The sequence below is a fragment of the Giraffa tippelskirchi genome, chromosome 4 (genome assembly GCF_054371585.1).
Source record: "Giraffa tippelskirchi isolate mGirTip1 chromosome 4, T2T-mGirTip1v1.2.pri, whole genome shotgun sequence".
Taxonomy (NCBI): domain Eukaryota; kingdom Metazoa; phylum Chordata; class Mammalia; order Artiodactyla; family Giraffidae; genus Giraffa; species Giraffa tippelskirchi.
Window position 1 is genome coordinate 112,831,763 of NC_137278.1, and position 25,394 is coordinate 112,857,156.

Below are 25,394 nucleotides of genomic sequence, written 5' to 3' on the forward strand. Positions count from 1 at the left end.
TTCAGACTATACAAACAACTCATGCAGCTCAATATCAATGAAATAAACAAAAAAAACCAATCCAAAAATGGGCAGAAGATCTATATAGACATTTCTTCAAAGAGACGTACACATGGCTAAAAAGCACATGAAAAGATGCTCAACATCACTATTAGAGAAATGCAAATAGAAACTACAATGAAGTATCACTTCACACCAGTCAGAATGGCCATCATCAAAAAATCTACTAACAATAAATGCCGGAGATGGTGGAGAAAAGGGAACACTGTTGGTGGGAAAGTAAATTGGTACAGCCACCATGGAGAACAGTATGGAGGGTCCCATAAAAACTAAAACTAAAAAGAGGAACCATATGATCCTACAATCCCACACCTGGGCATACATCCCGAGAAATCTCCAATTAAAAAAGATAACATGCACCCCAATGTTAACTGAAGCACTATTTACAATAGCCGAGACTTAGAAGCACTCTAAATGTCCATCAACAGATGAAGATGTGATACATATATACAATGAACTATTTAAAAGAATGAAATAATGCCATTTGCAGCAACATGGATGGACCTAGAAATTATCATACCAAGTGAAGTAAGCCAGACAGATATCATAGGATATCACTTATATATGGAATCCTTAAAAAAAGATGCAAATGAACTTATTTACAAAACAGAAATAGACTCACTGACATAGAAAACAAACTCATGGTTACCAAAGGGAAAAAGGAAGGATGAGGGATAAATTAGGAGTTTGAGATTAACATATACACACTACTATATGTAAAATAGATAACCAACAAGAACCTACTGTATAGCACAGGGAACTATACTCAGTATTTGTAATAATCTCTAAGGAAAAAGAATCTGAAAAAAGTATATATATATAATAGAATCACTGTGCTGTACACCTGAAATGAACACAACATTGTAATTTAACTATATTTCAGTTTTTTTAAAAAGTTCCAATGAAGTTGAAAAAATGCAATATTTTAATTGTATAGATTATCTATATTCCTGGAAAAAATCCTATGTTAAATCCTAGGATTAAATTATTGGGAAAGTTTAAAGGAATAAAGATATAATTTTAAAGAGAAAAAACACTGCTCAGCCTAACTGGCCCCGTGGTTTGCTTTTAACTAATTTAACTGTAACACAGATTGCCTTTCCAAAAGAGTTATAACACAAAATTAAATAAGCCAACAGAATTTTGAAAAGATGAAGATACTACTGGCTAATAGTTTTTAATTTTCATTGTCTCCTTTCTAAACTGAATTTAGAAGTTGTGTTTCTTTTGGTGACTAAGTCAGAAAAAATAGAAAATATTAATCGGTGTCACTAATATTCTTATTTGACAGACACTCCTTTTCCTCCAGTCCTCAACTTTTCCCTTCAAATTTTGGGCATCATTCAATACTAGTTATCTTGCCTATTTTAGCTAAGTGAATGTAATGGTGCATTATCTTAAGACCAAGTCCCAATCTAGTAATCATAAGTGGAATTAAAATTCTAACAAAATGAAGCAAACAACTGAATGGCTATTTTAAGAGTATCTTTCATCAATAACTTGAGAAGTTTGCATGTTAGATTTTTATTAAATATATATGCCTTCAGAAGTTTACCATTTAAAAGAATCCTATGAATGTGTTTTGTAAACTGTAAATCAGAATACATTCAGTATTGTTATTTGTAATATTTGTAAATTTAAAAATGACCCCAGTCTACTTTCATATATAGGATTTGCTAACATAATACTTGCTACTGTTAAGAGCAATTACTATGTGGTAAATTTTGTATGTAATAATCTCAGCCAAGTCATTTAATATTTTGTGGTTGGTACTTCTATCTCCATTTTACAAATGAAAAATAAAAGATGCCTGGAGAATTTAAGTAACTGTCCAAGGTCATGCATCTAGTTAACAGGACAGGACAGGACAGCCAAGATGATAGCAAGCAGGTCAGTTTGATTCTGAAGTATCAACATACACCTATAATTTTGTGTGAATGTATTTGACTCTGAAGCATATTACATGGAATCAACACAAACACACTGAACAAGACAAGGGCCCATGATATCCTTCTTCAAGTAGTATTTTCTATGCAGAGTATTTTCTTCTTTCAAGTAGTGTTTTCTTTTCTATTCTAAGAACTGCTTCTTTTGAATTACTTATTCTCCAGGCATATGGGGGAAAAGAATGATAGCATTTTAGTATAGGTTCAATCTTGCAGAAACTGAAAAGTATTTAGTAGTGCAATTCCTGTGACTTCACTAAGAATACACAAAATTTGACCAATATATGAAATACTTTGTAAAATTGTTAGCATTTTAATTTCCATCAGTTCTCTGACAGATTCTGGTCGTTAATTTTACTTCTGTCTTAAACTATTTTGGAAGCAATGGCAAAAATATGTGAATCCAGATAAGAAATGTCTGAACAAAATGTGACTTTGGGACAAGAAATGTCCTACAGTAGAATGAAATTCAAGATATTTCATGCTCAAGTTCTTATAGCAGCAAATAAAAAGCAATGCAGTATGTGTTTTTATACTAAAAAATTAATCTTTACTTCCAGATACTCTTCATTTTTCTTTAGACGAAAGGAGATTTTTGTCATCCAGTAAGTTACTGTGGTGATGCAGAGCTCTGCTGTGATCAATCTTTTCAGATGGTGTGCTCTATATTTTAAAATACATGATAAGAAGTGTTTTGTTGTTTAATATGCTATTTTTTTCCAAAGCCAAAAAACAGTTAAAAGTACTCTAAACTTTCTACTTACTAAGTGTCCTCTATGATATTGCATGCTATTGTAAATTAACCTTATCAAAATGCACATTGACTCACAATGTGCATGGCCTGAGAAATTTGCTGTGTTATTGTGTTGTGTTAACTTTGATAGTAAAATAAGTTTTTACCTAGATTTCTTCACAAGTTTCCTGGCCTATTATTACGATGACACAAGAATTCTGTCTGATGGGTAGAGTCTGGGTTCACATTCCACACAAGCTCATTTCAACTACTACAGGTAGTAATCTGTGAGAACCAAGATGATCACATTCTCTGTTTCATAGAATTTTGACTTCTACCCTACCCAATGGACAGCCAACTGTGCACACTTTCAGACAATGCCATTTTTATCCTAGGATAAAAATTGCTGTATACATTCTGAGGGAAGCATAGCAAAATGACTGCATTATCAGGGACCCAGCAATTGAGTGTGGCAGAGATACTCAATTTCTTCAGTAAAGGCTATGAATGGAGGTAGAGAAGGAAAAGGCGTTTAATATCAGAATCCCAGATCTATGACAGAGGAGTCAATTCCCATGAGCCACAAGGCTGGATGGAGCCAAGACTCCTGACATTCTCTTAACTGTGAGTAGTACTCAGAGTAATAATTCAAACAGAGAAAGGCAGGCGCATGTCTACTCTAACCACATTTCACATTTTGGAATCATAGTTAACCTTGTTTTATTTGTTAACTAATTGCCAAGTTCCCATTGACAGGATTAGTTTCATGAAGATACATTTTCCTCAAAGGACCTGCTTGATCAGATTCAAACATCTGCCAAAAACACTCCTGAGCTAAAGATTTCAGTGATCACATCACACAGAAAATACCATTTCCAACCAGCACTCACAGCTGACTGCTCATTGTTCCAGACTCACAAATGGTCTGGTTGAGAAACTCTGCCAAATGCCTTTCTCTGTCATCATTAAACAGAATCCTTTTACTTTTTTTTTTTTTTCCTTTTTGGCTTTATGCCATTAGTGGTGATGGCTTAGTCACTAAGTTGTGTCCAACTCTTGTGACTCCAGAGACTATAGCTTGCCAGGCTCCTCTGTTCATGGGATTTTCCAAGCAAGAATACTGGAGTGGGTAGCCATTCCCTTCTCCAGGGGATCTTCCTGACTCAGGGACTGAATCTGGGTACCCTGCATTGCAGGCAGATTCTTTACCAGATATGCCATTAGTACCTCAGAGAAAAATGCTTCCATTTTTATCAAACCCTCACTGCCTCTCCTCTATAACCACATTTTCTTATCCTAGAATCAGTCAACAGTGCTCTGTTTGGTCAAAGCTCCTACTCTGATGGAACTATATAGTTTGGGTTAGTCAGAACCTTTAAATACCTCTATGTAAATCAAAACAGTTAAAATAGATGTAGCAGTCTTTCAAATCTAGTTTTTTGAGGTCACCTTCTAACCCCTGAGAGAATAGTTTCTGTGCTTACCTGCCTGCCGGTTCAGGCTGTCAGGACTTCCTTTTAGATAGTGTTATGTCATCTGTCTGCTCTTCATTAAGTCCCCTCCCTGAGAACCCTTGCCGATCTCCCCACAAAGCTGTCGGCAGTTTCCTCACCATCTTTACTGCTTCTGCCCTTTTGCCCCTGAGGTAACTAGGTTTATGACTACAATTTTAATTTAGAATACATGGTTTACAAAATAAGAATCTGTCAAGAGTTTGTGTTCACATGTGCTTAGTAAAAAGGAAAATTCAACTCTTGGCACCCTGGAAATCTTACATCACCTCTTTGACGACAGCAAGAACGTTGCTTTTCTGTATGTATCTAAAAGTCCATTTCACCTTGTTTGGGTGAAAGAAATATCAATTGGGCATCTACAAGTGCCAGGGTCTATGAATACTGTGATAAAAAAATTACATTACTCACTTACTAAGGTGGCATGTTTACCTTATAAAGTGAAGTTTTAGAGTCAGCTGTTGGTTGGGATATTATTAATGTGTACTAAAGACCAGAGAAAAGTCATTGGTGATTTGATAAAAGTCTGAAAGAATACTAAAGCCTATAATGAATAAAAACAATAGAAAAAAACAAAAATTAAGATCCTTTTGAAAGCATTACAGTAAATGCTTTGGATAAGTAACACAGTCATTGTAGAAATAAATGTGAACATTGGAAAAATTAATGAATTGAAATACATAAACTAAAAACTTCACACTCAATATTTTATGAAACTTAGGAAAATCAACTAACATGTTTTACCAGATAGATTCTTTTTTTTTTTTAATAAATTTATTTATTTTAGTTGGGGGCTAATTACTTTACAATATTGTAGTGGTTTTTGCCATACATTGACATGAATCAGCCATGGGTTTACATGTGTTCCCCATCCTGAACCCCCCTCCCACCTCCCTCCCCATCCCATCCCTCTGGGTCATCCCATTGCCCCAGCCCTGAGCATTTGTCTCATGCAACCAGGTAGATTCTTAAAAAATTTTCATTGAAAATGAAGTACATATTAGTGTGAGAAATACGTATTTTTACAGTAAAATGTTTAACCTAACTTAAAACTGGTTAAGTAGAAAACACGGCTTCTCCTATTTGTCCTATGCCACTGGTAATGCTGATTTAAGCTGCCCATCTATAGGCTATCATCTGTAGCTCTCTATTTGGACTATATTTTAATTCCCTATAGATTTCAACTAATTGACCTTGAGGGAAAGCTGAGTCTCTGTGACAATATGGTCTTCAATCACCACTGCCAACATAAATAAATGGTTCCTCTCTGGACCTATCAAGAGTAATCTGAGTGGAATTTAAGTTTTTGATAGACTTTAAAAAAAATGAGCCCAGACATGAAATAATACCCTTTTCAACAAAAGGGCATAGGATTTAAGCTAAGATTCATATAATAAAATGTGTTTAGCCCTTTATATTAGAAATTGGTCAGTTATCTTATTGAAATCTGGACAATTCCCAAATTGATTTACACACTAATGAATATGATTTGACAGTATCCTTTAGTATTGTGAGTGAATACATACTCTTATTCACTAAAGTATCTAAAACACTCTCCATGTAACAAGTTTTTAAGTTTTTTTTAAATGTTAATAAAAAGTTTTTTTGAGTCTCTTTGAGTATGTCTATAGATCACTTTATTTGAAATAGCACTCCTGAATAACATTGTTGATTTTCATACACATTAATTTCTGTGAGTTTTTTAATGCTTATCTAACCAAATAATTTTCCATAAAGGAATTTAATTTCTTCATCAGCAATAAGTTAGTGCATTTTCTTCATAGTATATGCCATCTCCTTTTCCACTTCCCTGTATAATTGTCCAAATTACTATTTTTTCTTGTTTACAAGTAAAACTTTAAAACTTCAAAGAAAAATAAAATTTAGAATGCAGCCAACACTTGAGAAAAATACACTTGTTCAATATGAGGCTAAGAATCAAGGCAATGACAAGGGCACTACAAACAAAAACAAGAAAAAAAAACTAATTGCTATTTGAAACAGGTAATTTATGACAAAATATCTTCTCAATTTTAAGATATCTAGGTAGGTATTTATTTCAGTTCACACATAATTGTGAGATAAGCACAGACTGGAAAATTTCGTAAAAACAGACTTGAGAAGCCTTGTTTCTCACAATATGTAAAAACAAATGTGAAGAAGAGACTATGTAAAATGGGTTTAAGGGAGTGATACTGAAAAGTAAATAAAGCCAAAATGGATCGTTTTATTAAATCTATTTTCTAAATTACTGTGTAGACAAGAGCAATTTCATTGTTCATGTAACTTCCTACGTATCTAGCACCTGTTAACTTCTGTTGTGAGAGGATTTAATATGGCTTTGTTTAGACTTGTACACTGTTTATTGATGCATCTATTGATCATGTTTGTTTAAGCCTCTGAGTAGCATCTCATGATAATTCTCAATTGATTAATATTTTTGTGGAAAATTCATTTAATTCAGATATTCTCTCATAATAATCAGAACACTTGTATTTAGTTTACTATGTATCTTAGTCTATATTCATCCACAGTTGTATATTTAACAATGATTTATTCACTGTCTACTACAAATAAGTTTATGAGCGGCTTGCAGTAAGCCAAATGTTAACCCCATCCCTGCCTTCAAGTAATACATGAACCTCAATGCATGGGTCCTTAATACATGTACTTACATAGCCATGATAGAAGATGGAAGGTGATTTGTCCATAGAAGTTTAGTTTCATAGAAGGAAGAAATTATTTTCTCTGTAATAGAATAGGGTAAGGTCCTTAGAGGTGTTGAATTTGAATTGAGAACTAGAAAACTGACCTTTTGATCACTCTTTATTCTGGGACTCTGATTAGGAAGAATAAACTATAGGAAATCTCCCTGCTTAATTTAGCACAATCCAGTCTTCCCAGTTTTGAGTAAAATTTAGGACATTCTTTTAGAAACAAAAAAATTCATTCTTTTTATTAGTATCAATTGTAGAATAGGTCTATAAAAGGAACTTGAGTTTTACAATAAAACTAGAACTAGCAATTATAATAGTAATGATAGCATACAACATTTACGTACTGCTTCCAAAGTCAGGGGTAGAAATTTCCTAGCATTTTACATATATGAGCTTGATTTACATATATTTGCCCTATTGTCTAAACTAGGAACTAAGAAAGGTTGAGGTAACTTACTCAAAATAATATAGCTGGTAATTGTTGGAACAGGTATTTGAAGCCAAAAAGGGCACTCTATTTTGTAAGAATTCACAAATATTCACCCAAATCTAATAGCTAGCCAGGTACAGTTTAAAATCACTATCTCTATATACCTAAAACTAACAAAACATTGTAAATCAACTATACTCCAATAAAAGAAAATAAAAACAAACAAAAAATAAATCCATATCTCTAGAGAGATCTTTCAAATGTAAAATAATAAAATCAACCTTCTGTGGAGTTCTTCACTGAAAAGACACTGACTATAAAGATAAAATATTAATAATTTTTAAATAAGAATAGATCACTAGTGAAAATAGAACAAGGATTTGAATAATAATAATCTGGTGCTTCAGCTATTTCTTGCTCTACAAACTAGCTCTACTGCAGGTTCTAGATAGCCCAGAAAAAGTATTTTTGCCAGTACTATCTCAAATAATCCTGGATCCTCTGGGAAAAGAGAATCTCCCCATTACAGGATAGCTATCTGACAGTCCTTAAATAGGTGAATCACAGGCTTGTCACTAAAGCAGATGTGGTGTTTGAACTTCACCATTCATAAACTGAATAATGTTCCCTGATATTATAAAAATGATCTCTACACAACTCAAGAATTTCCAGTTCTGCATGGTAACAGAGACATCGATCTTGTTAATGTAAGTATCTTGTTCATTTCTATCTTAAGCTCAGTTCTTAAGATTTGCCCAGTCTGACCCCCATTCTGTCCCTGTTTCTGAAGAGTATCATGGCATACGAACATTAGGGTACCCAGCTCTTCAAAGAGTTTGGGTAGTGTGGGTCTCTGTTGTTCTTCAGTTGCCAAATCAGGTCCGACTCTGTGATCCATGGACCGCAGTACACCAGGCCTCCCTGTTCCTCACCATCTCCCGGAGTTTGCCCAAATGCACGGCCATTGAATTGGTGTGGATCTAGTGCATGGTTGCTTTTTCTTGCTGGTCTTTGCTGAGGGGTAATTATTTTCTATGGGGATTGATTGTTGCCTGAGTTCCCACTGCATATGTCAGAAGTCAGGACCTCCAATTCATATACTTCGTCTTCCTATCCCCAAATTAAGGAATTTTTTGATTCAATATCCCATTCAGTCATCTCCATATCTATCCTTCTCCAGGGGATCTTCCCCACCCAGGGATTGAACCCAGGTCTCCTGCATTGTAGACAGATTCTTTACCACCTGAGCCAGCAGGGAAGCCCATCTATCTAGTTAGTCAGGATTTCTCTGTTGCCTCCTTAGAATCACTCTAAGGTGTTGCGAGAAGCCCACTAGCTCATCCACCAAGACTTTGCTCTGAAAGTGAAAGTGAAGTTGCTCAGTTGTGTCCAACTCTTTGTGACCCCATGGGCTGTAGCCTACCAGGCTCCTCCATCCAGGCAATTTTCCAGGGATTTTCCAGGCAAGAATACTGGAGTGGGTTGCCATTTCCTTCTCCAGGAGATCTTCCCAACCCAGGGATTGAACTGGGGCCTCCCGCACTGTAGGCAGATGCTTTACCATCTGAGCCACCAGGGAAGTCTTTGCTCTAGTAATGCTATTTATCACTGTGATGCCATGCTGATTATGGCACACCCTGTGGAGCTGAGAGATACTTCCTTCTGCCTGGAGACACCTACAGCATTAATGAAGAATCCCATCATTCGTCTTGATAACAGTTACTGCAGCACCTCTGTATTTTTCACCAGTTCCTGTACTGTAATAAAACATAGTCTGACTCACGTTTTCTTCACTGAACAAACCCTTTTGTGACCATTTTCATAGTATTTATTAAGCCACATTTTTCCATCTATTTTTTCATTTGCCCTTTACTTCAAAATCCACATCCTCTTATATTTGTGACTTAAGAAATATAGTAAAATTATCCCTGATATTAAAAATCATAAACTTTGATAAAGGTGTATGTTCTTCACTTTATTTCATACTTTGTGCCTTTTGTGTTTTTTTGCAGTGCTAATTTGTTGCGCATCACAAGTGTGTTATTAAAGACATGCCCATCTCTGAATTTGGGCGTTACACAGTCTATTTAGCTGTTCAAAATTATTTCAGTTTTTAGAGTATAAATAACTTGACTAATGAACAGTCACAAAAATGTATATCTAAAGAAACTGAAATGACTGTCATTTTTTATGGTTATATATTCACAAAGACACACTCAGGAAACAAGATTTAGGCAATTTTATGTCATTTTTCAAATAATCACCCTCCTTTATTCAGCATTCTTCATGGACAAAGAAAAAAATTTGATTCACATTTACATTTTTAGGGCAATAAATATTATGCAATATATTAAAAAGTAACCTGTACTGATGTAATGCCCCAAATGCCTAGCAATATAAAACATGACCTTCTTGGTTTGAGAGAGAAGCCAAATTATTACTTGGCCATATTTGGGTCCAAATAATATAATTTTAAAAATAATATAGAATTTAAAATAATGATCACCTATCAGTTAAAGGTATAGCATGTTATAACTGCTGATTTACCATGTTTTTCTAATTTTAATCTAGAACTCAGAGCTGTACCCTCAACTCATAATGCATTTAACACAATTTCTGTTGCAGGTTACTTAGTTATAGAAAATCCATCAAGTAAGTTTGTTAAGTATCTTTTCTTCTTTTTGCATACCAACTCTAGATTCCCTGATTCAATGAATCTTAATGTGTGGTTCCTTTTTTGTATGTTTGGTAGAAAAACCTCCAAGCTGGATATAAATCATAAAAGCATGACTAATTGCATGGTAACTGGAGAAATGCTTTCTCTCTCTCTGGGGTGAAGCCTGCATGTCTGTATTTTAGCTTGGGAAGTAATACAGGGATATTTAAACTCCTTAGGGTTTAAAAACCATGTCATTATGAGAATGAGGTCACTGCAATATTTTATATCTTCTAAAACCTTGTAATGTATAAAATGTTCTCTGTATGACAAAGAGGTATTATATGCATTAGGAATCAATGATAACTTTATGCCCTTACATTTACTTGAGAAACGTTCTTCATTAAAATGTGCAATCATTCATTTAAAGTCACTTAAAATTTGAAGGATTTCTGTACCATGAAATACAGAGAAAGTGAACTCAAAGGGGGAAAGCTAATTTTGTAAATATGACAGAGTGACTTTAAAGGGCGGTGTGGTTTTGAAATGTCCTGTGTCCTCTAACTGGTCAACTATAAAGGCAGTGTCCACACTAAAGGAAAAGAACTGAACCTAACATAACTCCATTTTATACCTTTCTTTGCTTGGAGGCCGATAAGCAAGAAATCCTTCCTGCAACATGTTGAAGAGCTTTGCACAAACAACAACCTAAAGTTTCAAGAAGAATTTTCGGTATGTTACTAGCAGTTGTCACAACATTGCCAGACCTCCAGTCGTTTCATGTGTCACATTTCATGTCCAGTTTAAGCTTGCAAGGCCATGAAGGACTCTGGCCGTGATAATCAATACCCAATTACCAGGTTGATTGTTTGGATAGTAACATTACACTGAGCAGCCTCTGGTGCAACCTGAACAGAATTATTCACCTACTGTGTCAGGAAAAGGTGCTGCTCCTCAGACTTCCCCATCAAGGGCAACTTGGCCCCGTTTGTCCCCTGCTCGTCACCCAGAAGTAGAAGCAACCCTAGAATGCTGGATGCACTGGTTTTTGTATGTGTGCAAGGTTTGGGTGGTACCATATATTTCAATAACTTTTAGATTTAGAAACTAAATAATTTCATTTCATATTTGCTTGCTTAGTTTATGTTAGCGGTATAGATGAAGCTGAGAACAGAATTAGATGTTTCCAGAAATTATAAAAAAACAATGTTTTTTAGAACTGTACAAAAATAGATAAATAACACCTGTGCTTTACAGGCTTATTTTTAAATTGTCATGGAATAAGTGCTCTATCACATTAAAGAGAATATATGAAGTTAAGAACTTGTCACTTTAAGACTATTTGAAAGTTAGAAGATTAATTTTATTGCTTTTAGCATTTTATATATCTAAATAATTGAAATTACATTAAAAACATAAGGCATGTATTAGATCTACAAGCTATCTTAAAATTTGTGAGCCCCTTTCCTATTTTGTATTAGAAAAATAAAAACAGATTTCTAAATGTTACCAAATATTTGTTTTCTCATGAACATTTTAGTGTGTGAACAAAGACTCAAACAATTGGCTTGGATAATTCAGGATTGTAATATTTCAGTCTCTCAGGGAATAATAACAAAAATGTGAGAAGATTAATGGTATTTCCTACAGCTTTTTGGTTATGCTACTTAAATATTGATCTGGACTTAACAAAATCAGTGGTACCATAAAACTCTTCTTAGCATTTATACAGAAAGAACTTTCAATTTTTCAGGAACCAAAGGGTAGTTTTATTAGAATATAGCAAATATAGTTACATTATACATGACTGAGTATCTGAAAAGTTTTATTAGCAATAACATTTTCACATATACTGAGAAGGTTTCTAATTTAACTATTTTGGAGATCATGGTTTTAAGTACTTGGGTTTTATATATATATATATAAATATGTAAGGACATGGCTTTTTTTATTTGCTTTTAATCCTACTGCTGTGTCAATTTTTAAAGCAAAACTGTTTTAATAACAAATGCCTCTGACGCATATATTTGATAAACCTTGTAACTCAGGTCATATTCACTTACACTTTAAATATCAATAAGCTCTTACTTGCACTAGGCATTGACATATGTCAATTCAACATTTTATAGCTAAGTGACCTTGGGCAAATTACTTAAACTCTGTTCTTCAGTGTCCGCCATCTGTATCTATCTTACTGAATTGTGAATACTAAACTGATTGAATGATGTGTAATACTATGAACAGTGGCTGGCACAATAAGCATTTGTTATTATAATGATGATTTCTACCATAAAGAAGTTCATATTTATGATAAGAACTGCAGACATGTCTAAGAAATCACAAATACACAGTGTCATGATAGAGATACGCAGAAAGAAGTGAGCATCATCTGTCTGGAGAGCAATCAGAAAAGACTTTACAGAAAAGTGACCAGCCAGATGAACTTTAGGACAGAGCAGAAGTCCAATGAGTAGAGAAAGGGGAAAAGGTATTCTAGAGAGAAATGTGAAAGCATAAGGATGCAAAACAATCTCTCTCAGCTGTGATCCACTAACAAGCAGAAACAGTAGGAGAAAGAGCTAAGTATTTAGGAAGGTTGGTTGAAGCCCCATGTGCCCTGATAAGGAGGCCATTGAGTATAATATTACTAACCAAACAGTCGACCTGGTAACTGAATATTGATTATCAAGGCCAGAGTCATTTCAATCTATAAATGGAAACTTCTGTAAATACAGAATAGAAGGTGATTCCAATTCACCTTTTCCCCTCTATTTGTCTCATATAAATATGCTGATATATCCTCCCAAAACCTGATACAAGGAAGCTGTTCTAGGATTCCTCACTTGGTTAAAAATTTTTTCGAAGCCTTTGGTGCCAGAACACCAGAATTCAGACGCTTAACCTTGTCCCTCTTCTCTAACACATACATACATACAAAAGACTGTCCAGAATTCTCAGAGGAAAAATAAGGGAGAAGGGAAAATTATCCAACTAAAAGAAATAATTTTTAATAATGCTGAAAAATTGTAAACCCCACAGTTTTAGCACTTTTAAAGGAATCTGGTAATATGAGACATTTCTAATATGGAAAACTATAAATTTCATAAATGTAAATCATCAGCTCGATAAAATAATGAACCTATTTTCTTGCACAGCTTTTTAAATGATCAATGGATATCATAATTTTCCACCAAAATATCAATAACAGATCTCCTTGACACTCCCTCAGCATCTGATATTTCTTAATCACACCTTTGCATTCCGTTATCGATTTAACAATGCCCACTGAGAACAGGAGTTGACCTTTGGCATCTTCTCAAACTGACCAGTGTTGTACCAATTAACAGGCATGAAATCACACTGCCCAAGGAGAAAAAACAAAAAATAAATCACCAACTCCCTTCCCCTACTAAGTAGATGTTAAAATATTAAATAATACACAGGAAATAATTGAGGAAACCATAAGTAAAGTATGAAAGGGCGTTGCTAGCATGGTTGCCGCACCTCAGAGCGTCACAGAGGACAAAGAAACTATGCCAGAGAAAGCAGGAGCCCAAGGACCAGTTCTATTCAGGATATTTTCAGTGTAATTTCATGTAAGTTTTTTACTGTTAATTTGACCTTGCTTCTGCAGTTATGAGAAGTGTTTTCATTTTAAAAATAAAAGGACTTAGTCTTTTACTAAGTGGAACTTTGTGTTTTTACTAAGTGGAACTCTGAAATAAATCTAAACTTTGCAATGACTTCAATCCACAGGAATTACCAAAATTTCTTCAGGATCTTTCTTCAACCGATGCTGATCTGCCTTGGAACAGAGCAAAAAACCGCTTTCCAAACATAAAACCATGTATGTGTACATACTATTTCTGGTTTTAGATACTGAAAGCTTTTCAAATGAGCGCAAAATGCAGTTTAGCATTCTTCTTAAATATGTATTATGTATGAATTGAATTATAATAATACATTTTATTAGCAGCAACTTATAAATTGTATCTCTTTGACTTTGTTAATATTGACTAAAGTTAATGTACATGGGTTTCAGCTTGTTCACACAAGGTTTATTCATGCAGGTGTAAGAAACTGTAGCCCTGGTACTTTCTGAGCTTTGTAATTTAACCCAAGGAACAAACCTCTCTAATATCTTCCTATAGACCTAGTTCTCAAATGAAAAGAGAAAGTTCATGTGTAACTGTGTGCATTAGTTTCCTTAAGAGCATGGCAGTGCTTTGTAAAGGAATATAAAAAAGTGCATTGCAAAATATTTGTTGAAGATCAGAGTAAATGTATGATTACCAGGGTTGGTTTTTACAAAGGAGGCAGGCTTGTGCTTTACCACAGTCAACATTTTTCAATCAGTAAGAAACCGTAGTACATGCTACACTGTTATTATGTCCTTAAATGTCATTAAAATGAATGTGTATACTGATGAGAAAAAAAGAAACCATATTATTGATATAAGAATTAGCAGTAATGTGAAAGAAAAAACACAGCATTCCTCTTTAAATGATAGCTGTGTTTGCTATATTTTTCAACATATTATCCTACTAAGTATATTCTGATTCAATACATTTTTATATTATGAAATTAAAAAGTGATATGTTAAGTTCTGAAGTGTTGTCAATATTGTTTCAAAGTCTAGAGTTTTAAAATATTCCTAATTTTAGAGTTAGTGTATATATTTTTTTCTATGTTCTATGCCTTTTCAAAACTGTATTGGGGAAAATTCCATACATATAAAAATTGAACTCTTCTGTCTAGAAAGACACAGACTTTGAGAAATATGTAATCACAGAAGGTAAAATCATAAGGATATGGATAGCCCCCCCCCAAAAAAATGGAACATATTATGTTATTCTAGAACTAGAGGATAACTGAGGCATGAAGTAAACAAATTTAGGGAAACATGATCTAGAAGTCAGTAACCTAATGGAATCTGTTAATTCCCAAGAATTAGAAAAGGATGAAAATACAAATAGCTTTAATCACTTAAAATCCTTTCCGGAACAAAACAAATCATAGGTAAATGACTCTAAGAGTAAGTTGACAAATAAGGCATCTTTGTAGGAAATAAGGAATGTTAGTATTACATCTCTAAATTCCTCTGGCATGACCTTTCTTAATAAGTCTTTTTGTTTTCCCTTTCAGAGAGTTAACCTGGGTGGGATACATCCTAAGTTTAAGAGATACAGAAAGTCTCAGGTTTTTATATTCATCCATATATAAATTTCCTTCAGATTCTCTGCTTCATGCTTAATGATATTCTGTGAAAATAAATACTATAGTCTGATTGAAGGACAGTTACTATGGAATATTTAATGTTTATTTACAGTAGTGTATGCGGTTGAAGTAATGTATATCACTGTATATCATTATATATAAGTAAATAAAACATATCTAGCTTATTTCCAAAGATTGAAGCATATCTGACTTTAAATATATAAAAATTTGATATGTGAGATTTTTTATATGTAACATTTTGATCTTTTGTTATTAAGATTTCAGCGCCTTATTTTCTAGGTTCACATAATGGCCATTAAAGTCATACAGTGCTAGCTTGCTAGCACTTACAGCATAAGGAGAACATAACTACATACATATCCCTAATATAAGGAGAACTGAGGAGTAAGACAATCCCAATATCTGAGGCTAAGACAAAAATAACTAGTGATTGCTAAGACAATAAATAACTGTAAATCAAGGATGTTTGGGAATATCATAAACATTGCATACATTTTTTTCCACCTTTGCTAGAGTCAAATGGATAATATCCAATTGTTTTCTGTTTTTTCTTGATTTCAGTACAGAAAACTTAGTCATTTTTCAAATAATATACTACATCCACATCCAATATCCTTTAATGGGTTTTGGGGGTAAAGTTTTTTCTTAACTGTCATCTTAAAGAACTGGAGGGTCTATAAGAAATAATTTTATTAGGCATAATTTTATACTTTTCAATAATTTTATTAAGAATTTATTAATTCAACTAGTACATACTACCTGCTGTATAGTAAAATGACTAAAAACGTGGGCTCTAATCAAACTTCCTGGATTACATTTCTGTTTACCTAACAACTACTTCAGTTACTGGATATTATTTAGTAATGTCGACCTCATAACTTTAAGGATTAGATAAAATAAGCATGTAAATTACTTTGCCTAATATAGAACACAGGAAGCTCTCAATCAATATTAGTTCTTACGATTGTTAGTAGTCAGTAAATTGCTTACTCTTAAAAGCCTCTAAGTTTCTGGGTGACTAAAATTTAGTTACAGGCCCTTAGGGTCTATGGTCTGGAGATAACAAACCCATTTCCCTAATCTGGGTTGGAAGACAAGCTGTAAACTCACATCCGCTCATACAGGCAAACTGACCCATATGTTCCCAGCTCCCTCCCCACCCCAACCTGACACACACACATACACACACACACACGGAATAAGAAAATGCAATATTTAAACTAATATATTCTCTCATTGTGTTTGCAGAGAAGCCATAAAGCTGAAGAAATGTTTTTTTTTTCTCCCATAGAGAATGAATTCATTTTAGTAGAGTCTGAACTCTAGCTTGAGCCAGCTAAGTGAGATTCATTGTTTCCCCTGAGTAATGTAGAAAGAAAGATTTCAAATATCACAGTGCATTTTAGAACATATTAGCTTACAGGGCTTTAAGATACTAGAATTAGCAGCAAATGCGTGCAGAAGAGATTTCCAAATCTCTGTTTGACAGGACACTATGACCTTGAGAAGTGTTCCAACACCATGAAGAAAAGTTTAGCTTGCTGTTGACTCAGACAGTTCAGTTGACTCGGACAGTTCACTCAGATATTGAGTGACTGGAAACTTGATGGCTTCCCTTTCTTAGTTACATGACTGGACACAACGTCATTAAAATTGGCACATCATACCAAATTCAAAATCTTCGGGACATAAATGGTTCACGAAATCTGCTTGAATGATCCCCCTTTAGATTCAAACACATTGGTTGGGTCATTATACTTAATGATACAGCAAAGTCATTTAACATATAACATATGCTTAATTTTAAGAACTTGAGAACGTGTTTTGTGTTCCATACAGAGCTATAAGTTTTGTAAACTTTCATATGTTTTCCTCGGAGGACTCTACAAAATAAATATTATAACTATATGTTGTAGCTGAGATAACAAAGAAACAGAGAAGTGAAGCAATTCACCCAAGGCCAAAAATGCCAGATAGATCATCTGGAATTCCCACTCAAACCCACTTACCCATTTTTGCTCCACTACTCAATGCCTTCCCAGGAAAATTTGTTTTAAAACTTCAAAAGAATTTAGTAATAGATAACTTTGTATCATTTCCTTATCTAGTGAAAATTAGCACTGGACATTTCAACTGTAATACCAATTTGGCAAAAATTCTCAGGGAAAAATATTTTTTGATACTTTGAAGAAAAATAATGGGAAAAGGGTTGTCTAATTTTGCTGGACTGTAAAATAGTCTAAATAACAGTAATTCAAAGTTTGGTGTGAAAGGAAGAATAGGCATCTAAATTAAAGAAAGAGCTCCAGAAATAGACCTAAACACAGAGAAAACTAGTGTATGATAAAGTGGTATTTTGAATAAGGGGGTAAGGATGCACTATTTATTGTTCTAAATGGCAACAAATAATAAAACATAGATTTCCACTCATTCTGTCTCCAAATAAAAGAAGCCCAATGGATCAAAAATCAAAATATTTAAAACAAAAGCAATAAAAACTATTAAAGCTCTGGAAGACATTATGAATGAATCTGTGAAGATAAGAATATTGGTGTGACAAAGACTTTTGTATGTATCACACAGAAAGCCACAGTGAAAAATGAGAACTTTGATTACAATATATATAAATTTTATGTATGGCAAGATAGCTAACAGATAAATTGAATGAGTCAAAGACAAATGACAAACCAAAAAAATTTCAATACATGTAACATTTTTAGTATAAAATATTTTAAAAAATAAAAAATAGTATAATATGAAAAGGCAATTATAGAAAAGATATTTAAAATGGCTAATATGCAAGCAAAGAAGCTCAATTTCACTCATAGTTAGGCAATCAAAATAAATACTAAGATAAATCAATTTGTGTCTCTCAGAAGGTCATAAATTAAAATGTTGAATAGTATCTCATGGTAGTGAAAGTGAGAAGAAACAATTGTTCCAACTGTTCAAACACTTTTGTTCAGAGTGAACTGATATAATTTGAAAACAATTTATCAATCTTGCAAAATTTGAGAAGTACAATATGATTTGGGAATTTTACTGCTGGTAATGTATTCTACAAATAGACTCCAACATATATACAAAATTTCAGTTCTTTATTCAGCATTTTATAATAACAAAATGATATGATTTTCAGTCATCCTGAAGAGCTGAATAAGTATGTTATATTCATACAATGAAATACTATACAGCCTTTTAAAGTAATGAACTATTAGGTCAGTAAAGGTATTTGTTCAGGCTTTTCCGTAACATGTTACGAAAAAATTTGAGCAAACTTTATGGCCAACCCAATAGATATGGTTATTTGCACTAATATGGAAAGATATGGCTAAATAAAATTTTTTTGCAGAATAGAGGGACCAGCACTCCATTTGTGGTTAATTTTATATGACTATGTATAGAACTTCCTGGAAATAAATATGAGAACATATTAACAGTCATTGTCTTTAGGTTGTGGAAATATGGAATAAGAGGGAACTTCTACTTTAAAATTTTACAGCCATCTGTAATTCTCGAATGTTATATCACAAACTTCTTTGTATTTTATAGAAAAAAGTAATGGTAATTTAAAAAGTAAATTAGTATTAATATCTTATCTTTCCTTCTAGATAACAATAACAGAGTGAAGCTGATAGCTGATGCTAGTATTCCAGGATCAGATTATATTAATGCCAGCTATGTTTCTGTAAGTTGCTATTTTATATACATTTTTTAAATAAAACATAAATACTGCAATAATGTTACTCTTCCAACTACTGAAAACAAGAAATTCATTATAACCTCCATAGATTTAATGTACCAGTTCCTTACAACATTAGGTATACCATGTTTTATACTTGGGGAAATGGAAGTTCCAAATAGAGATTATAATTTACCCAACAATCATTTCACTAATAAGCAGCAGATGCACAACTTCAAACTGCATATCCCCTGGACTTTCCACTGTTTCCTGTGTTTGTCAGAAGATCCTCTCTATACAATGAAGTGGGCCAATTTTTCAAAGAGCATCAGTCAAATGGATAGTCATGTCTATATAATATAAAAACCCATTGTGCTCTGCTTCCCTTCGAGATTTTCAGTCCTTCAAGGGGGCTATGATGTCGTGTTCTTTCCACCCTCAGCTACTTAGAGAATGTGTACTCTTTTGCAGCCACTCAATAAACATATCTTAAGTGAACCAATGTGGGGTGAACTGTGATAGGCTTAATATACTATGCTGCACAGCACAGATAATAAATGCTTTCTACATAGGATCGAAAATGGAATATAACCAGAGTGTTCCAAGGAGCTCTTTCTCTGTGACTCTTAACTGGTCTCTCAATGCTCACCACTATCTTAGGTACACAGAAACCTTATATGCACCCAAGACCTCCACTTGGGTTGACACAACCATGAAATCTCAGAGGAGGAATTGCTCCTATGGTTATTTAATCCAGTCACTTAGAAAATCTTTCTGAAAAATTATTCATAATTAGAGATTAGCCTCTCTTGGCACTGACTCACCTACTTCCTCCCTAAGGCAGATGATTCTATCTCTAAACTACTCAAACATACAGTTGTGGTTTGTTTTTAGAAAATTGCAAATAAAAAGCTTAATTTCAGAAACTGAGTTCACCATGTATAAATACACTAAAACATAGTCAACGGAAATTCAGATTAATAATAAGTACAGTATTCTAACAGAATGACAACTTTTCTAAAAGGTAATAGGCAAATCAGTGACTTGTTTCATCCAGGATATTTAACTAGTTTGAATTAAGAAAATGAACTCTTCTCTAGATGGGGAAAGGAAAGGATGGAGCAACACATAAGCAGAGCCCCAGTACGACCAAATGAAATGGCAGGCCTGGGCAAGACATTGAGGCAAAAACTTTGAAGATGTTTTATTGTTAAAAGAAAAAAAAAACTGATGACTGATACTCCTTCCTGATGTCCCTGGAATTCTAAAATACCCCACTGATGGCTGTATCTTTGATATTATGAAAAAGAAAACCTAAAATACCTAACGCTAATTCCTACCTAATTCTTAGAACTATAATATAGCAATCTTCTTCCCTGTTAATAAGCCACCTCTTCTAGAAAGGATTGTATACATAATTTGATCAAATATAAATACGGAACACTTCATGAATTTGCCTGTCATCTTTGTGCAGTGCCCATGCTAATCTTCTGTGTATCTTTCCAAGTTTAGTGTACGTGCTCGCTTATAGTATATGTACTGCCGAAGCAAGCACATACAGTTTTTTAAAAACAAGATGTGTACCCTTGAATCTTCACCACTGACTTCAATTCTAATAGGTAGCAAGGTTAATCATGGTTCTCATTTTGACTCTACAGATATCTGAAGCTTTCCTTTACTGCCCATACACCCATTTTTAAAAAATTTTTTTCTTATTCATCATCTTCTCACCTAGGCCTGCCATTTCATCTGGTCTCACTGGGGCTCTGCTTATATATTGCTCCATCCTTTCCCCAACATCAAACATAACCTGTCCTATGTCCCACTCCCCACAAGCCTCTGTTAAGAGGGAAAAGAATTTCATTCATTCTAAATTTTACTTTGGTTAGTAATTACTCCAAAATGACAATTATATATTGAGTCTTATCTACCAATTAAGTAGACACAAATGAATACCTCATAGCCTAAAAGGTTCAACTAGCTACAGGATGACAGTATAGGATATGAACATGATTAGGAAGGCTACCAGACAGTTTTAGGAGGTATAACTGAACCACACAGATTACATAAACAAAGGAATACTAATTAACTCCCAGTGTTCCCTCTAAATATTGTAAGTTGTCAGGAGGCAATCATAAGAAGAAGATAATGCAGAATGAACAATAAACTAAGTCTGAATATATAAGGAATATACACATTCTTCTGTGGTCAAGTGATGTTGTAATATAATAAACCTTACAACAAAGTCACTATGACCCATATGTAATGATATGCATCATCCTTACTGAGCTGCATAGTAAGCAGGTGCACATGGAAAGCACTTTACATTAAGGGAAGTTTCAGTATCAAAGTGGGCAGTATATTTATTGCTTTTCTTTCAGGGCAATCTCCTTTGTCTGTGATGTCAGGAAAAGATGGAAATAAACTCATAATACTGTTGTGGCCTCTCACTTTTCCATTCCCAAGTTTAGGCAGTCTTCACTTCACAGACAGTAAAGACTTCTCAGAATGAAGGACACCTCAGTTTCTCCCCACTCTCCAGTTTTCCTCCATGGCACCTCCATGTGATGAACACTTGATCCAGGAGCCAAAGAGAGAGGCCATCTACAAATGGACTCTAGATTCCTATTTCTTTGGATGCTAGAGGAAAAGGGAGAAGAACTATAGAGCAAGAGAAGAAAGCAAAATAAGTGTTCAGATGAGGGGAAAAAGTGAAATCTGAAGGGAAAAGGGAATACCAGTAGGTGGTCTGAAGTATGTGCTTTGAGACTAGGAAACACCAGGCCAGGATCTGTAATTAGATTACTATATGTTTACCTCTCGGGCCTTGGCTGTTCTTGGGAATTATACTTCTAAAGCTAGGACTCAACGGGAAGCTGGAAATTTTTGATTAAGGATGGACCATGGGAGAGAGGTAGAGAGGAAAATAAATACTGCATCCTTGTAAATAGCTAATAATTCTACAAGTGAGTTTAGAAATGTTTTCAAGAGAGCGAACATTATGTAATGGGACAAGAGGAAGACTCCAACCCACTAACCCAAATTATCTTCCCTGTCAACCTAAGATGTCTGAAATTACTTCACTTGGAGGATAGCTTTTACCATAGTTAGACTGAAGATTAAAGGCTATGATACATATAAGCCATAATCATATCAGAAACATCAGATTTGGTCTACACTGATAGAAGATTATAGTACCAAAGGATGTTTAATCCCTGAAATAGGGAAATGCAAATGACTAGGAGAAATATTTTAAAAATTGATAAATTACACTTCATTGTCCTCATCCTTAAGACACTTTCTTCACTTGGCTTCTAGGACAACATTCTCTTGATTTTCCATCTATGGCTTTGACTCTTTCATCTCAGTCTCTTTGGTTCTTTCTTATCTCCTTGACTACCAAACACTGAAATTATCTAGAGCCCATTCCTTGAATTTGCTGCTGCTTTTCAAACTCATTTCCTTGATGATCTCAACCATTCTTGTGATTTTAAGTAAGATCTATTTGCCGACTACTTTAAAATTATGTCTATAGTTTGGACTTCTTTCTGAACTCCAAACTCATATACCCAATTGCATTGATGACATTTCCACTTGAATATCCAAATGGGATTTCAAGTTTACTATGTCTATTGTGAATTCTCGATTTTCCTTTTAAGTCTGCTTATGCTAGGTGTGGGGAAAAAGAAACTACCTACATACACTGTTGGTGGGAATGTAAATTAGTACAGCCAGTATGGAAAACAGTATGGAGCCTCCTTAAGACACTAAAATGAGAGTTACCTTATGATCCAGAAATCCCACTCTTGAGATTGTATCTGGAGAAAACTAGAATTTGAAAGGATAAATGCACCCCAGTGTTCATAGCAGCACTATTTACAATAGCCAAGACATGGAAGCAACCAAACTGTCCACTAATAGAGGAATGGATAAAGGAGATGTGGTGAGTGTGTATATATATATTACATATATGGTATATATGTGTGTATGTATGAGTACACACAGAATATTGGCCGTAAAAAAGAATGAAATAATGATATTTGTAGCAACATGGATGGACCTAGAGATTGTCACACTAAGTAAAATTTGTCAGAAACGGAAAGAGAAATACCATGTGATATCACTTACATGTGTAACCTAAAATATGATACAAATGAACTTATTTACAAAACAGAAATAGACCCACACACATAGAAAACAAATTTAAATTTATGGTTATCTAAGGGGAAAGTGGGTGGGGAGGGATAAATTAGGGCTTTGAGATTAGCAGATACAATGTACTATATAAATAAACAAACTCTACTGCATAGCACAGGGAATGATTTTCCATAAACTGCAATAAACTGTAATGGAAAAGAATATGAAAAAGAATATATATTATATATGTATAACTGAATCACTTTGCTTTACACCAGAAACACAACATTGTAAATCAATTATACTTCAATTAAACAAATTTTAAAATATGCTCATACTGAAGTTTTTTTTTTTTCCCCATCTTTATTTGGAATCGTTACTGACTCCTATCTTTCTTATACCCAGTATCCAATCCATAAGCAAATTCTCTTGGCTCTGTCTTCAAAATACACCAGATTTTATTACTTATCACAATGCCCATTCCTGTCACCCAAACTGCATTCCTTGGTTGAATTGTTGCAATATTCTAACTACTCTCCCTCCTTTCCCTTTTTATACCACTATCAGCTTGTTGTATAGAAACTAGAGTAAAACTATTAAACACACTGTATATATGTTCAGAATCTTTCAATGGCTTTCTGTATCATCCAGAGTGAAAACCAAACTCTTGTAATTACCTGCTCCAGGGCCTACGGCACTGCTGCCTTCCCTCTCTTGTTCTCTCCAATGTCACCTTCTGTTACTGTCCCCGCTTGCAGTTCCTACAACATTCTTCTGCTTCAAGTTTTTCCTCAGATTTCACCAATGAGCATTTTCTGAACACCCTGCTTTCTGAAATTCTCTCTCATAGCATTATCACTTTAAAAAAGCTATGTAAATTGCTCATTTAATAGACCTGTTAACAGATTTAATGTCTATTTCCCTTAACTAGAATATATGACAAATCAGGGTAGGAATTTTAGTCAATGATGAATCCTCAGTTCCTAGAATAGTGCCTGGCACACAGTAAGCACTCCTAAATATTATTTGGATGTGCATTTTAAAAGCTGTAAAGAAATTAAAATATTAACAGTACTTCATTCGGGATAGTGAGATTACAGATGAACACCACATTTTTTAATATATATTTCTGAATTTTCCTAACATTCTACATTGATTGTATAGTACTATTTAACCTAAAAAAAATAACAAACAAACAACCCTTTACAATGTAAATAATTACATACTCAAGTATTTCAACTGAGACTGGAAACACAGAAATGCTTTAGCACATAGTTTTTGTTTGTTTGTTTTTAGGAGACTGAAGGTTTTGTTCCAGAAACTGTCACTGACTAGCACTGTGATTTGGGAAAAATCACCTAAAGTGGCTCATCATTCTTTAAAGTAAAATAAGCTGGTTGGATTAGATTTTAAGACCACTTGAACTTTAAAATGTATACTATTCTGTGTAATACTATATTCTCCGGCTACTGAGATAATTCAATTTAAAAATAAAATTCACCCTTAAACCTCATTCCTCAAAATATTTTGATGTTTGAAATAGATGTAATTCCATCACTTTTTAAAAATTTATACATAAACTTTAAGAAAAATCCACAGATGCTACTCACGTGGCATGCTTACAGTCCAGGTGAATAGACCGAGTTTTAGAACAACTTGATAAAATGTGCAAGAGCTGTCATAACAGGGTTGAGACAAATCTCAGGTTCTACAATAGTTAAATGAATCTTCTTATTATCTCCACATTACTCTTGGTTTTAAGCACTGGAGAATAATTACCAATATCATCATTTATGTAGATAATTTCTTGCAGGGTTATATGAAAACATCTGTACATTCTTTAAATTTATAACAATAGCTAGTGGAGTGGGTAAGACAGCTGGCTCTGGATCCAGACTATCTTACTGTGAGACCTTGAGGAAATTCAGATTTCTTAGCTTCCATCTTCATCTGTAAAATGAGGATAATAATAGTACTAATTCATAAGGTTTTCATCAGAAATAGATTAATTGAAAGATGTTTAACATATTGTCTGCCATAATATGGTATTATTATTATTTAGCCTTACTATTTTATTCAAAGTTAGAAATAAACTTTAAGAACAGCTAGTTGTATATTACATTATGAGGTTAAAATTAATGTTGGAAATTTTGAGTATCTTTTAGCATTCAAAAATATGCACTATTTTAGAATATTAGATTATCTTACAACTAGTATGTTTTTCATATGTCTCAAAAACTTAAAAATATTATATATATATGTAAACATTGATGCAATGTTGTAA

At 33.8% G+C, this 25,394-nt stretch overlaps 1 protein-coding gene, 1 long non-coding RNA gene and 1 other non-coding gene across 4 annotated transcripts in view; 1 reads left to right on the forward strand and 2 right to left on the reverse strand.

Annotated features, from left to right (window-relative positions):
* Window positions 1-25,394, forward strand: part of PTPRQ (protein tyrosine phosphatase receptor type Q) — a 242,572-nt gene that overhangs the window by 202,045 nt on the left and 15,133 nt on the right. Inside the window, exons 36-39 of one of the 2 annotated variants that reach the window (XM_081597130.1) lie at window positions 10,023-10,049; window positions 10,704-10,785; window positions 13,810-13,900; window positions 18,903-18,979. In XM_081597130.1, the coding sequence (XP_081453256.1) occupies window positions 10,023-10,049; window positions 10,704-10,785; window positions 13,810-13,900; window positions 18,903-18,979 (277 nt within the window). The remainder of the gene's footprint in view (window positions 1-10,022; window positions 10,050-10,703; window positions 10,786-13,809; window positions 13,901-18,902; window positions 18,980-25,394) is intronic. The other variant, XM_081597131.1, reaches the window with a different exon arrangement.
* LOC145547484 (uncharacterized) overlaps window positions 1-25,394 on the reverse strand; it is a 68,593-nt gene that overhangs the window by 4,754 nt on the left and 38,445 nt on the right. The window lies entirely within an intron of this gene.
* LOC145504044 (U6 spliceosomal RNA) lies at window positions 20,403-20,507 on the reverse strand. Its single transcript, XR_014052036.1, has one exon. It is a non-coding gene; the product is annotated as a U6 spliceosomal RNA (small nuclear RNA).